This window comes from Pseudophryne corroboree, chromosome 4, assembly GCF_028390025.1.
Source record: "Pseudophryne corroboree isolate aPseCor3 chromosome 4, aPseCor3.hap2, whole genome shotgun sequence".
NCBI lineage: Eukaryota > Metazoa > Chordata > Amphibia > Anura > Myobatrachidae > Pseudophryne > Pseudophryne corroboree.
The window spans coordinates 126,765,276-126,780,107 of record NC_086447.1 but is presented as its reverse complement, the minus strand read 5'-3'; the positions used below and the strand labels follow the sequence as shown (position 1 = coordinate 126,780,107).

General features: G+C 45.6%; 1 protein-coding gene across 1 annotated transcript in view; it reads left to right on the top strand.

The window, feature by feature from the left end:
- The window catches only part of ATP6V1C2 (ATPase H+ transporting V1 subunit C2), a 117,643-nt gene that overhangs the window by 35,650 nt on the left and 67,161 nt on the right, over nt 1-14,832 (top strand). Inside the window, exon 4 of the mRNA XM_063919499.1 lies at nt 2,551-2,636. Within this exon, the coding sequence (XP_063775569.1) occupies nt 2,551-2,636 (86 nt within the window). The remainder of the gene's footprint in view (nt 1-2,550; nt 2,637-14,832) is intronic.

The window sequence follows — 14,832 nt, the reverse complement described above, 5'->3', positions numbered from 1 at the left end:
TGACTAGTGGGGAAGTCGGCTACGGAAGAGTTACCGGCTGCTGTCAATTAACTTAATTGATTAATGTCGCTGAACACACGGAACAGGAGGAGAGGTGCCCCCCTTCAAAGCAGGAGCCCGGCGGCAGGTGACTCCGTTGCCTCCCAGAGTTCTGCCTCTGGTCGTCAGGTCGTCATGACTTTTTCACATTTTTTTACTTTTTGTGAACTTTTTCATACTTAACGATCCACGTGGACTACGATTGGAACGAGCGTAGTGAGCCAATGCGAGGGGACACGGTGCACTAATTGGACTTCCCGGTCACTGTATGGAGAAAACGACACAAAAAAAACATGAAAAACTCATGTCGACCATTTGAATTGTCGACCTAGTGCCTGTTGACCTATAGTGGTCGACTCAAACATTGTCGACCTAGAAACTGTCGATTCAATGATCCGCATCCGTCAAAAATATTGGGGGTAATTCAGATCTGATCGCTGCTGTGCGTTTTCGCACAGCAGGCGATCAGGTCTGAACTGCGCATGCGTATGCACCGCAATGCGCAGGCGCTACAGTCTGCAGCGACGAGGAGCGCCGGGATGGTGGGACAATTCCGTTCACACCGGCGATCGCAAGAAGATTGACAGGAAAAGAGCGTTTGTGGGTGGTAACTGACCATTTCTAGGGAGTGTCCGGAAAAATGCAGGAGGGACCCGGCATTTTGTGGGAGGATTCATGATGTCAGCTTCGGCCCCAATCGTCGCAGCAGCTGAGTAAGTCCTGGACTGTGCAGAGACTGCACAAACTACTGTTTGTGCATCTCTCCTGCACATCCGATCGCACACCTGCACAGCGAATTACCCCTCCCCCTGTAGGCGGTGACTACCTGATCGCAGGGATGCAAAAAATGTACCCTAGCGATCAGGTCTGAATTACCCCCATAGTGCGAAACCACATAGCAGCCATTTATGTACTGTGCTATAAAGATGACACAATCTCAATGGTTTCTACAGGTTACAACAATTTATTCTAATTACCTGGGCACAAGTTTTCACTAATGTCCCCAAAGTATTTATCAATTAACAATACTTCTGTTTTCAGATTTCTTTGCGGCAATGTGTCACTGATCTGTAATCTGGAAGTTCCTATTGCCGCAATTAAAGCTAAGCTTTTTCAAACGTAGCTTGGCAAATTGGGCATTTTTGCAGTTCTTGCAGGAATCTGTGAAAAAAGAGGGACAATCATAGACAGCTTTATCTGCTGCAGTTCCCTCATAATAAATAGCCCCATAATTAAATAATTTGGTAATCCTTCAAAAACACACAGCTGTTTTGACATCTAAACTGCTTTAATAAATAGGCTTCTTAGAAAAGAATACCTTCGCTCCATTAAACTCCTCCTATTAACCTGTGCAAACTCCTCCTATTGGCCTGCTCAAACTCCTCCTATTGGCCTGCTCAAACTCCTCCTATTGGCTTGTACAAACTTCTTCCTTTACAAATGCCCGCACTTTGCATCACATACCAGTGCAATGTGACATCACCTAAGTGAAATATCTCAGCTGCTTCGTGAATCATAAATGAATTTCAATTTAAGCTATAGAGATACCTTTTTCATTTTCAAATATGTTTTATTATCCTGATTCAGAGGTAGGCGCTAAATAAAAAAGGAGCAAAAAAGGAGATACAGTATTTGCACCTTGACAATATCACATTGCACTGAAGGTAAGACAGATTTTAAATGTGCAAAGAGATTTATAGTTTAGAAGGGGTGCGCCCTAACGTAGGGAGTCTATGTACTTGGAGAGAAATAAAGTGGATGGAGATAAAGGGGTCAATGTATTAAGCCTTGGCGAGAGATAAAGTGGATGGAGATAAAGTACCAGCCAATCAGCTCCTAACTGTCATGTTACAGGCTGCGTTTGAAAAATGACCGTTGGGAGCCGATTGGCTGGTACTTCATCTCCATCCACTTTATTTCTCTCTCTCTAAAGTTTTGTTCCTGCATGCAAAAATAATAAATAAAATAAATGCATTAGTATCCCTGTATTGCAAAATAGTTTGTTCCAGGAGCAATTGCTCCTTTTTTAATTTTCTCCTAACTCTGGATAAGGCCCATTGTGTGACCTTAACCAAAGAGAATACAGCACATCAATGGGAACTAGTATGCATGTCCGTAGACAGTGTGGCCGGGCCCAGGTAATGGGGGCATGGCCTAATGTAAGGAGGCGTGACCATGTCTTCTTACCAAAAAATATAATTTAAAATAGTATTTATGGCACTGCAAAGTGGTGTTCATGTGCTCTATAGGGGTGCTCCATTGTGCACTCCAACCGGGAGCAGATCAGGAGGGGGTGCACGATCAAAACAGGGGACACGTAAAAGGGAGCAGCTAACAGGTAAGAGGGGGGGGGGGAGCGGGTGAACGATGGACGGCAACACCCCCCTCGGCCCCTCCATCAGGACCCGGGTAATTGTGATATTTGTTGATGCTATTCCTGCTTTTGTCTAATCTGCATATAGCAGATTATTTCATGCCGTCATCTTCCTGCACTTTGTCCTCCTCCTCCAGTCTAATTAAGAAGATTGCTCAGTATATTGGGGAAGTTATGAATGATTCTGCTGAGAAAGCCCAGGAGAACTTACTGGCCAATGGAGGTGAGTCCTTTGAAGTCGTTGTGTCGCAATCTCATTGTGTGTATGTTAATGACAAATGGATACAGGCAGCATGGAGTGATGACCTCAGGTACCCCGACTTCATGCTTGCTGATATCGCAACATCTAGCGAATCTCCAACACGGATGTAAACAGCAACCAGACACAAGTACATTAGCCCACATTGGTGTAAGTTGCAGAAACCAATATGAGAAAGGTAGCTTGGACTAGTAAATAGATCCACATGCAAAATACACAGGGCTGACTGAAGCTCACTTGACCACAAATGTGCGAGATGTATCATACCTTCTAGCTAGCATTTTATAGATAAATGACATACAGTACCCTTCAGCTTGACCCATTACATTAGGTTCAAAGGCCCAAATGTATTAAGCCTTAACAATAGATAAAGTGGAGACGGATAAAGAGTGATAAATGACCAGCCAATCAGCTTCCTGACTGTAATTTTTCAAACACAGCCTGTTACATGACAGGAGCTGATTGGCTGGTCATTTAATACTCTTTATCCGTCTCCACTTTATCTCTTCTTAAGACTTAATACATTTGTCCCAAAATGCTCTGTTCCTGGATTTCCTTGCCAGTGGCAGTTGCAGAGGTGGGGCCGCAGCACAGTCCAAAATTCAAATAGGGAAGCCACACCTGGGTGCAGGAATGTTTTGTGGTTGGGGGGTGCATAGTAAACTATCCATTTTGCCACCCCCCCCCCTGATTCATCCCCCCCGTGCGGGGAGTGCTTACCTCCGGCTCCCCTCGGAGACTCCTACTGTAAAAAGGCTGCCGGCGGCGCTGCATCCTGCTTCCACATGTCCTGTCCTGTCCTGGTCGGCTCTTCACTCTTCAGGAATGCATTACTGGGAGGAGGCGTGGCCATGCTGAGCCTGCTGGGATATCTCCGCCTCCTCCCAGTAATGCATCAGTGGTGAAGAACTGGTTGGGACTGGACAGGGGTCAGCACACTGCGGCGCCGACGGCAGACTTTTAAGGTAGGCGTCTCAGCGGGGATCCGGAAGTAAGTGCTCCCCCTCCCCAGCGACTACGCCTCTCTCATGTTTAGGGGGGAGGGGGGTGCATGCTGCCCCCTTGCCCCCCTGTTCTGACACCACTGGAGCCACACCAACTGCCAGTGAGTCCCGGATGGTGATGTTTGGCAGTGTTTGGGGTGGCACTGGGTGTGGTTCCCCTAATTGAATTTTGGACTGCGCTGCAGACCAGCTGCCACTGGCAAAGAAGTCCAGGAATAGAACATTTGGAACCTAATGGAATGGGTCATGTTGGAGGGTAGGTAGAATTTGATTGGTTGCCATGCACAACACCTCCAGTGGCCCTCTTTAGAAGGTTTGATAAATGATGGAGCATTGACCAGCCCACTAATACTTCTAGAGATAGCAACCGTTCTGGCCACTGCAGTATATGCTCCTGTGGACCAGTAATGATTGCTGTTGATGAAATAAAAGAGTGACACAGTTGTCAGTTTCACATCCTCTCATAAAACTGTTCTCTACCAGGCTTTTACTTGTTTCAACAAAATCTAAATATTGTTTCTATTGTTGCCTATAGTAGTCCCAATAGTGTGTACTGCTGTCGGGAGAAGCAATATTATTGGTCCTCCCGAATTTAGGTTTCTGAAGGGTTGTTTTATTATTATTGGTACATATCTTAAGGATAGACACATTCTCCACAGCTACAGTGTCCTGCCACGTATTATACGTTTTGGTGGGAGGGGTGATAGTGGAGTGTAGTGGGGAGGAAGATCACAGGGAGATAACCCGGAGCCTTCAAGCAACCTTGGTGTCTTGGGCTGGAATGCATAAGTACTGTAGGTCCATAACTGTATTATGTCTTTCCTGGTTCATTTAGTTTAAAAAAGTACTTGAGTCTCACAGCTGGTCTTCTTCCAGGGAAACAGAAGAAAATGAAACACAGGCACAGTATGTAAATTGTGTTTGTGTGCTGTGTGTTTTCTTTCAGCATGGATTTTCCTGGTTCGGACTGCGTGAGAGGTTGTCGCTCTAGTTGTAGGGGTACAGTGATCAGGTTACGATGGATGTGTGACATTATGGCCTCGTAGTCTGGTCACGATATCCGTATGACTCAGATAACGTCCCTGCTCTGTGTTATAAGTTTTCTCTTCTTTCATTACAGGTACACATGAAATGTAGCATGATAAAGTGCAGCCATATTGGCAAAAAATATTGACCTATGAAATTTGTGTGTTGTCCCTCTGAATTGTAGTGAGACGGCCCTGGGCATAGGCATCATAGGCAAATGCCTAGGGCACCACTGCTCCAGAGGTGTGTCCAGTAGGGATGGTGGCCTACTCCCTTGACTTTTAATGGGCACCATCTAAAATCTTGCCTAGGGTACAAAACTGGTAAGGGCCAACTATGCAGACATGGGCCTTATTCAGGTTTGTTAGCAAACCAAAAAAGCAAGCAATTGGACAAAACCATGTTGCACCGTAGGTGTGGCAGATGTAACATGTGCAGAGAGATTTGGGTGGGGTGTGTTCAAACTGAAATCTAAATTGCAGTGTAAAAATAAAGCAGCCAGTATATACCCTGCACAGAAACAATATAACCCACCCAAATCTAAATCTCTCTGCACATGTTACATCTACCCCACTTGCAGTGCAACATGGTTTGGCCCATTAGTGTGCTTTTTTGGTTTGCAAACAAACCTGAATAACCCCCATGGTCCTAGTTTGCTTGTTGAGAGTATAAAGCCTTGCTTCTAAGTGCTTTTGGTAATGTATAACTTTATAAAAACAAAACTATGTTTAAAGTAAGGTTTTGGGGAGATGTATCGAAGCTTGGAGAGAGATAAAGTGGAGAGAGATAACGTACTTGCCAATCAGCTCCTGTCATTTTACAGGCTGTGTTTGAAAACTCTATTAGGAGCTGACTGGTAGTTTCTCTCTCTCCAAGCATTGATAAATCTCCCTCCTATATAATGCTGGCCACACTTTTGTTATATCACAGTATAGTTGGCCTGATACTTGTTGCCAAGTCCGGACATTCAATGGTCTGATGGGCAGGTTGTGTTCAGAGGGGTATCCGGTCTCCAGGTTGACCACACTTAGGTCGACAGTCATTAGGTCAACCACTATTGGTCGACATGCATTAGGTCGACATGGTTTCTGGGTCGACTTAGTCACTAGGTCGACATGTTCTAGGTCAACATGTTCTAGGTCGACATGACAAAACGTTGACATGAGTTTTTCACAATTTTTTGAACTTTTTCTTACTTTACGATCCACGTGGACTACGATTGGCAACGGTAACCTGTGCTGAGTGAAGCGATAGCGGATGCGAGGCACCTTGCCTGAAGCGTGGCAAGCCAAGCGAGCCATGCAAGGGTACACGGTTCACTAATTGGGGTTCCCGGTCACTCTACAAAGTAAACGACACAGTTTAAAAAAAAAAAATCTCATGTTGACCTTTTGTCATGTCGACCTAATGCTTGTGTCAAGCTATTGTGGTGTGGACTTAGTTACTGTCGACCAGTAGTGGTCGACCTAGACACTGTGGACCCAAGTGTGCTCGACCCTATGATCCACACCCGGAGTCATGGCCAAGTAGCTCCACCTCCTGGTGCTCTGGTCATGGATGTAAGGTCCAAGGTGATGTCTTTACATCATGTTGTACATGGTAGGGAAGGCTGGGAGCCAGTTGAGCAGCCACTTGTTGGTACAGAAGATTACAGATGTCGCCCTGTGTACGCAGACATTTTCTGAATTCACCAACAGTGATGTTAGAAGTAAACCACTGACAAGTGTGGCTGTCATTGTACAGTGATCCTACCAATCGTTTTAAATTTGTTTTCAAAGCATTTGCTTGCCTGATGCACCTCAATCAACATAAACAGTGGTAATATTTTCATAGGGAAGCAAAATGTGCCTTTTATGGGCCGAGCTGCAGCAAGGCCAAATGATGTTTGAGTTTTCTGTTCCAAAAATAGTTACATATACAGCAGATTATCTAGATGTAGAACAAAGGTTCCTGGCTGCAGTGTTGGACTGGGACATGAAGGGCCCTCCAGGGAAATGCAGTGGTAGGGGCCCATGCTTAGGGGTGTGGCCAGCCGCTACAAAGGTTTGGCTAACCATAAGAGAGTGCATGGTCTGGGCCCCTTGATAAATATATATATATATTAAATGCTGCTAGTGAATGCATGATAATGTACCAGATTAATAACAGCATTGAACTGTAAACAAATACCATACGGTAGGTCTGTGTAGTATATTGCAACCTATGTATAAAGTATAAGTACAGAGTCTGGACCCTGATCCCTAGAAAATGAGTGGGGCCCACCGGGGGTTTCCCCTGTACCCCTGTGGAACGACAATAGTGTATATTGCTTTCATGGAACTATTGCTTAATGTAATAAAATTACTGTAGTTTTATTCTACAGACAGATTTGTAGTAGTTATATGTACAGTATATAGATTTGTGAAAGACTACAAACATTGGAGCAAGGTACTGGTAGTCCACCCTTCCCTTTTCTCAGAAGCCCAGTTGCATTTCTATAAGGCCAAACCATGCATGCAAGAAGAGCAAATACATGTTTGCATGCAGTGTAAATACTGTCTGTTGCTGCATGTAGCCCACAAGTACTGGGCAGCTTCATTTTTACACTGCAGTTTCCAGCCACTCTCACATCTAAGGATGGGTACATACGGTAATGATGGCAGACCCGACAGAGCGTCTGACCCAGGTAAGCACATACACTTACCATTTGGCAGCTCGATGTGTCGTCCTGATGTCACAGTTGGGCAGGCATTTGAATTTGCAACGTCAGTTCCTGCAGCAAATGGACCACCCGTAGACAGAGCCGGATGCTCCAATATATCTGCAGATATATCGGGCATTGGCTGACGCTATATGTATGTTAACAACGCTGTTTGTTGTTTGGAGGGAGAAGCAGGATGACGCAATTCAGTGCGCATATCATCCACCCTCCCGAGAAACTGGCCAACTCTGTTATGAGGCCGGGAGAGTCCACCCAAACTCAGACCTTCTGGAAGAATAGACAGATATGGTGGAGCCTCCAAAATACGCACACTAGATTCACCAAGTGCCCGTATGCCCGTGCCATGCAAGCCAAACCAGGGGCAAACACAGGATTTACTCAGGAGGGTTTCCGTGTGTGTGTGTGTAAATATAATATATACAGTATGTATACATATATATATACATATATATATATATATATATACACACAGTGCATCCGTAAAGTATTCACAGCGCTTCACTTTTTTCCACATTTTGTTATGTTACGGCCTAATTCCAAAATGGAATAAATTAATTTTCCCCCTCAAAATTCTACACACAATGCCCCATAATGACAACGTGAAATAAGTTTTCTTGAGATTTTTGTAAATGTATTAAAAATTAAAAAACTAAGAAATAACATGTACATAAGTATTCACAGCCTTTGAAATGAAGCTCAAAATTGAGCTCAGGTGGATCCTGTTTCCACTGATCATCCTTGAGGTGTTCCTACAGCTTAATTGGAGTCCACCTGTGGTACATTCAGTTGATTGGACATGATTTGGAAAGGCACACACCTGTCTATATAAGGTACCACACTTGACAGCGCATGTCTGAGCACAAACCAAGCATGAAGTCAAAGGAATTGTCTGTAGACGTCTGAGACAGGATTGTATCGAGGCACAATCTGGGGAAGAGTACAGAAAAATATCTGCTGCTTTGAAGGTCCCTATGAGCACAGTGGCCTCCATCATCCGTAAATGGAAGAAGTTCAGAACCACCAGGACTCTTCCTAGAGCTGGTCGGCCGTCTAAACTGAGCAATCAGGGGAGAAGGGCCCTAGTCAGGGAGGTGACCAAGAACCTGATGGTCCCTCTGTCAGAGCTACAGCATTCCTCTGTGGAGAGAGGAGAACCTTCCAGAAGGACAACCATTTCAGCAGCAATCCACCAATCAGGCATGTATGGTAGAGTGGCCAGATGGTAGCCACTCCTTAGTATGGTAGACTGGCCAGATGGTAGCCACTCCTTAGTAGAGAGCACATGGCAGCCCGCCTGGAGTTTGCCAAAATGCACCTGAATGACTCTCAGACCATGAGAAACAAAATTCTCTAGTCTGATGATACAAAGATTGAACTCTTTGGCATGAATGCCAGGCGTCATGTTTGGAGGAAACCAGGCACTGCTCATCACCAAGCCAATACCATCCCTACAGTGAAGCATGGTGGTGGTAGCATCATGCTGTGGAGATGTTGTTCAGTGGCAGGAACTGAGAGACTAGTCAGGATAGAGCGAAAGATGAATGCAGCAATGTACAGAGACATCCTGGATGAAAACCTGCTCCAGAGCGCTCTTGACCTCAGACTGGGGTGACGGTTCATCTTTCAGCAGGACAATGACCCTAAGCACACAGCCAAGATATCAAAGGAGTGGCTTCAGGACAATTCTGTGAATGTCCTTGAGTGGCCCAGCCAGAGCCCAGACTTGAATCTGATTGAACATCTTTAGAGAGATCTGAAAATGGCTGTGCACAGACGCTTCCCAGCCAACCTGATGGAGCTTGAGAGGTGCTGCAAAGAAGAATGGGCAAAACTGCCCAAAGATAGTTGTGCTAAGCTTGTGTCATCATATTCAAAAAGACTTGAGGCTGTAACTGCTGCCAAAGGTGCATCAACAAAGTATTGAGCAAAGGCTGTGAATACTTATGTACATGTGATTTCTTAGTTTTTTATTTTTAATAAATTTGCAGAAATCTCAAAAAAACTTTTCACGTTGTCATTATGGGGTATTGGGGGTCATTCCGAGTTGATTGTAGCTGTGCTAAATTTAGCACAGTTACGATCGTGAACTCAGACATGCGGGGGGACGCCCAGCACAGGGCTAGTCCGCCCCGCATGTCAGTGCCGCCCCCCCTCCCACCCCCCCCGCACAAATACAAAAGCATCGCACAGAGGTGATGCCTTTGTATCTGTGGAGTAACTCCCGGCCAGCACAGCTCCTGCGGCTGGCCGGGAGTTGTGTGTCGCTGCAGCCGCCTCGCCACGCCCCCCCCCAACAGTTCGGCCACGCCTGCATTGGCCGGACCGCGCCTACTAAACGGCGTCGATCGCTGGGTACTGACTGCCAGGCGCACTGCGGTGCCGGTGCATGCGCAGTTCCGACCAGATCGCTGCGCTGCGACAAACTGCAGCGAGCGATCAGGTCGGAATGACCCCCATTGTGTGTAGAATTTTGAGAGCAAAAAATAAAATTTATTCCAGTTTGGAACAAGGCTGTAACATAACAAAATGTGGAAAAAGTGAAGCACTGTGAATACTTTCCGGATGCACTGTATATATTTATATATAGATATATGTACACAAAAAATGTCTTTAAACTTGCGCTCAGGTCACCAGCAGCAATTTGCAGAAAGCCCCTGTTAGTGTACTCCCAAAAACAATACATACAAGAAAAAAACAATTGTGCTCAGTGTATAGCCTTATAAGATACTTGAATTCACTTTTTCATGTATATATTCAATGAATGTTTCTCCAAGGTGTGGGTTTTTGTATATGATGTCACCTGTAAGTATACCCTCACACCAGAAATACACCCGGAAAAAAAATGGCCAATGGCCTAATTAGACATGATACCAAACTTTTTTTATTAAAAAGTACATAATAAAAGCTTCATACGTTCACATGAACATTATAAAAGGATACATCGAGATGCAGTCAGGAAATACTGCCAGTTTCAGCAATTGAAAAAAATCACCCTCACCCTTGCAGGTGTAAGCTCAACAGGGTGTGGTGACAAACTGAACAGGAGACCGTAGCTGACTTAAACCAACGCGTTTCGTCAGAATGACTTCCTCAGGGGTTTATATATGGTATCACAGAAAGAAAAAGAAGGAAGGAAATCCTTTATGAATGGGGACATCCATATCCCATATATAATAAATAAAATTTGAAAAGTTGAGTGGTTCACCCAGAGTGGTTATAGGGCAATGGAACCAGACATAAACAACTTTCTTTATAAATATTCAGCTCTTTATACTGAGCCTGATTGTGATCACAGATACTCTCTCCGGACAGTGTCTTTATAGTGGATCTGCAACTATTAGAAGACTCATGCAACAACCAGGTTCAGAATGTATGTATGTATGTATGTGTGTATATATATATATATATATATATATATATATATATATATATATATATATACTGTACATATATAACAAGTGATGCGTCACTCCAAAAAAGAATTCTCACTGCGGCTCCAGCTATAATATCAACGTTTCAATGCCGTTTGTTAAAGTGGTATTTTCATCAATGCCACTTTAATAAACAGCATTGAAACATATATATAATTACACACAGCACACACACCTTCATACATACATTCATACATACACAAGCAAACGCACAATCGCACACACGCATACATACAAACATACATACACACACACACTTCAACCTTACATATTTATACATACCAGTCATGGGCTTAGAGAGCAGGTGGGCGGCACTGTGAGGACGGAGGGAGCTGCTGTGGTGAGCAGCATACGCTGCCAGCAGCTCCCCCAGACAGTCTTTGTGCAGAGGGCTACGGAGCTCTCTATTGCTGCAGCTTCGCGATTGCGAACGCGGTCACGGCTATTATTAAGGCGGAGAAATGGCTATCTCCGTCTCTAAAATAAAAACGTCGGCTCATCAGGGGGGTTTCCAGGCACTCGGACACCCCCCTGCGTGCGCCACTGCAAACCACAGAGAATACATACCTCCCAACTTTTGGTTTGATAGGGTTGAGACGTCTCGTGCGGGGCATGGCCTCCAGTGGGAGGGGCGTGGCCTCAGCTGAGTGGGTGTGGCCTCATCTGAGTGGGCATGACCATGCTCATGGACCCATCTAAGGGCCCGGGCAGCTGGGCAGCCCCATGCTCTCCTCCCAGCACTGAATACAGGTTGAGTATCCCATATCCAAATATTCCGAAATACGGAATATTCCGAAATACAGACTTTTTTGAGTGAGAGTGAGATAGTGAAACCTTTGTTTTTTGATTGCTCAATGTACACACACTTTGTTTAATACTCAAAGTTATTCAAAATATTGTATTAAATGACCTTCAGGCTATGTGCATAAGGTGTATATGAAACATAAATGAATTGAGTGAATGTACACACACTTTGTTTAATGCACAAAGTTATAAAAAATATTGGCTAAAATTACCTTCAGGCTGTTTGTATAAGGTTTATATGTAACATAAATGCATTATGTGCTTAGATTTAGGTCCCATCGCCATGATATCTCATTATGGTATGCAATTATTCCAAAATACGGAAAAATACGATATACAAAATTCCTCTGGTCCCAAGCATTTTGGATAAGGGATACTCAACCTGTAGATGCCGCGCACATGCGCATGAAGCAGAGCAGCAGGTGATCAAAGGATCCCCCAACTGCCATCTCCGATGGACACACAAGCTGATCAGAGTGTAAAAAACCCCCCAGAAAACATACTCACCAGTGGCGTAACTAGAAATTTTTCTCCCCCAAGCCAAAAAATTATCTGCCCCCCCCTCCCCCCCATAATTGGCACTAGTAAAGCGATGAATGTGAGCGCGCCGCAAAAGGGGCGTGGTGTTATTGAGATGGGCGTGGCTTTGCATAAAGGGGCGTGGTATTGCAGGAAAAGACTACCTTATACCCCAGTTTTGCAACCTGCACGCCCAGACGTTGGCCACCACAGGAAAAAAAATTAATCCTGATTCATGCCCCTTACATTATTTGTCATTTTTCCTCCTTATAGTAATGCCCAGTATACATTATGCCACATACTGCAATGGCCCTTAGACATTATGCCACACACAATAATGCACATGACACAATATGCACACACCATAATGCCCCCGACACATTATGCCACACACCGTAATGCCTGTGACACATTATGACAGGAATCACAATGCCCGTTATACATTATGCTACACACTGCAATGCCCCTGATACATTATAGCACATACAATGCCTGTGACACATTATGACACACACCGCAATGCCCCTGAGACATTATACCACATACCACAATGCCCGTGATATAGTATGCCACACACCGTAATGCCTGACACATTATGACACACACCGCAATGTCCGTGATACATTATGCCACACACTGCAATGACCCTGAGACATTATACCACATACCACAATGCCCGTGATATAGTATACCACACACCGTAATGCCTGTGACACATACTGCAATGCCCGTTATACCCTATGCCACACACCGCAATGCCCATTATACATTATGCCACACACTGCAATGCCCCTGAGACATTATACCACATACCACAATGCCCATGATATAGTATGCCACACACCGTAATGCCTGTGACACATTATGACACACACCGCAATGTCCGTGATACATTATGTCACACACCGCAATGCCCATTACACATTAAGTCCTACAGTAAGGCTTCTAATTACTTTTAAATTACCTGCTCGTTGCCAGGGGTTTCCTGCTCTTGGTTCCATGCACGGTGCCAGGGGTTTTCATGCTCATGGTGTCATGCTCGTTGCCAGGGGTTTCATGCACTGGGTGTCATGCTCGTTGCCAGGGGTTTCATGCACTGGGTGTCATGCTTGTTGCTAGGGGGTAATGCTTGTTGCTCGGGTTGTGCTCCCAGTGCCACATATGCCCCAGTGCCATATATTCCCCCACAGTGCCAGGTACACACATGCTCCCCCCCCCCAGTGCCAGGTACACATATACCCTCCAGTGTCACATATGCTCCCCCAGTGCCACATATGCCCCCTCAGTGCCACATATGCCCCCCCAAGTGCCAAATATGCTCCCCCTCCCCCAGTGCCAGGTACAACTCACCCCCGCTGTTTTCTGAAGGAAGGACACGGAGGGCACAGCGCGCACCTCTCCTGTGTCCCTCCTGCGTGTCTGTTAAATGAAGTGCCGGTTCGTGAGCCAATCAGAGCTCATGAACGAGCACTTCATTTAATAGACACGCCGGAGACGCAGGAGGGACACAGGAGAGGCGCACGCTGTGCCCACCGTGTCCCTCCTTCACAGCAGAGATCAGTGACGGCTAGGGCGCCCCGCAGTCCTGCGCTCCCTCCAGCGAGCGCAGTGGCTGCGGACCCCTAGTTACGCCACTGATACTCACCTGTCCAGGGAGCCGGTATCCGCTGCTCCGGTGAACACTGCCGGGCGCCGGGTCCCCCATATGATGCAATGTGATCTCAGTGCAGTAAAGTGACACTGCAAAACGGCAGCGCACTTTACAGCACCGGGGGTCACAGCGCAGGAGAAGGACCAGGTGCACGGCATCCTCCTGAAGCAGCACGGACTGGCTCCCTGGACAGGTGAGTATATTATCCTGCTGGTGGGTGGGTCCGCGGCATGCGGTTGGTAGTCGCGGCTGGGGGGTAGGTTTGGGCGACCTGACGGCGGGGGTGTCGGAGGGGGCGGTGCTGTGAAGAGGCACCGCAGGGACAGAGCTTGGCCGCAAGCTCTGTTCCTGCATGCAATAGTTGAAACATCCCTGCGATGTAATCAATTATCGCAGTGCAGATTTGGGCGATTTTATCACCTGTCATCTGCATCCTGGATGCGGATGGTGATAAATAGGCCCCTAAGTGATATGGACAATAATAATAAGTGAGTATACAAACAATAAATCTAGACTTCACACCTTATGGAAAATGAAACATTGCATGGACAACCTGCGACTGCCAGTGCCAGCTTACTTGTATAGCATGCTGAGAGATGTGGTTCATCTGGAGAGTGACAGGTTAACTACTAATCATTCCACTTGTAGAGGAATGGAAACACTGAACAGTTGGAGCCTCTGCAAGTGGTGTCAGTTTCATGGCTCCTAATACCTGAGATGGAAAAGCAATAGTTAGGGTCAGCTATCAGTGAGAAGAGACAACCCTGTGCACAGCTCATATCATTAACTCTTTCCTGTCACGTGTGCTCCTCACAGCCAGCCAAACCATTTATACAGAGCATTCCAGGTTCTCCCACAGACAGCACACAGTGCACCTCTGGCAATGTTATCAGTTGTTTATAGGTAATGAGGAGCGACCTGTCAGTTAACACAATAGTTGTATTTCATTTGATTGTATTCTGTTCTATATTATTTGGAATTTATTGTTTATTTAGGGTCCCATTATAATACTGTAGTTGTGGCT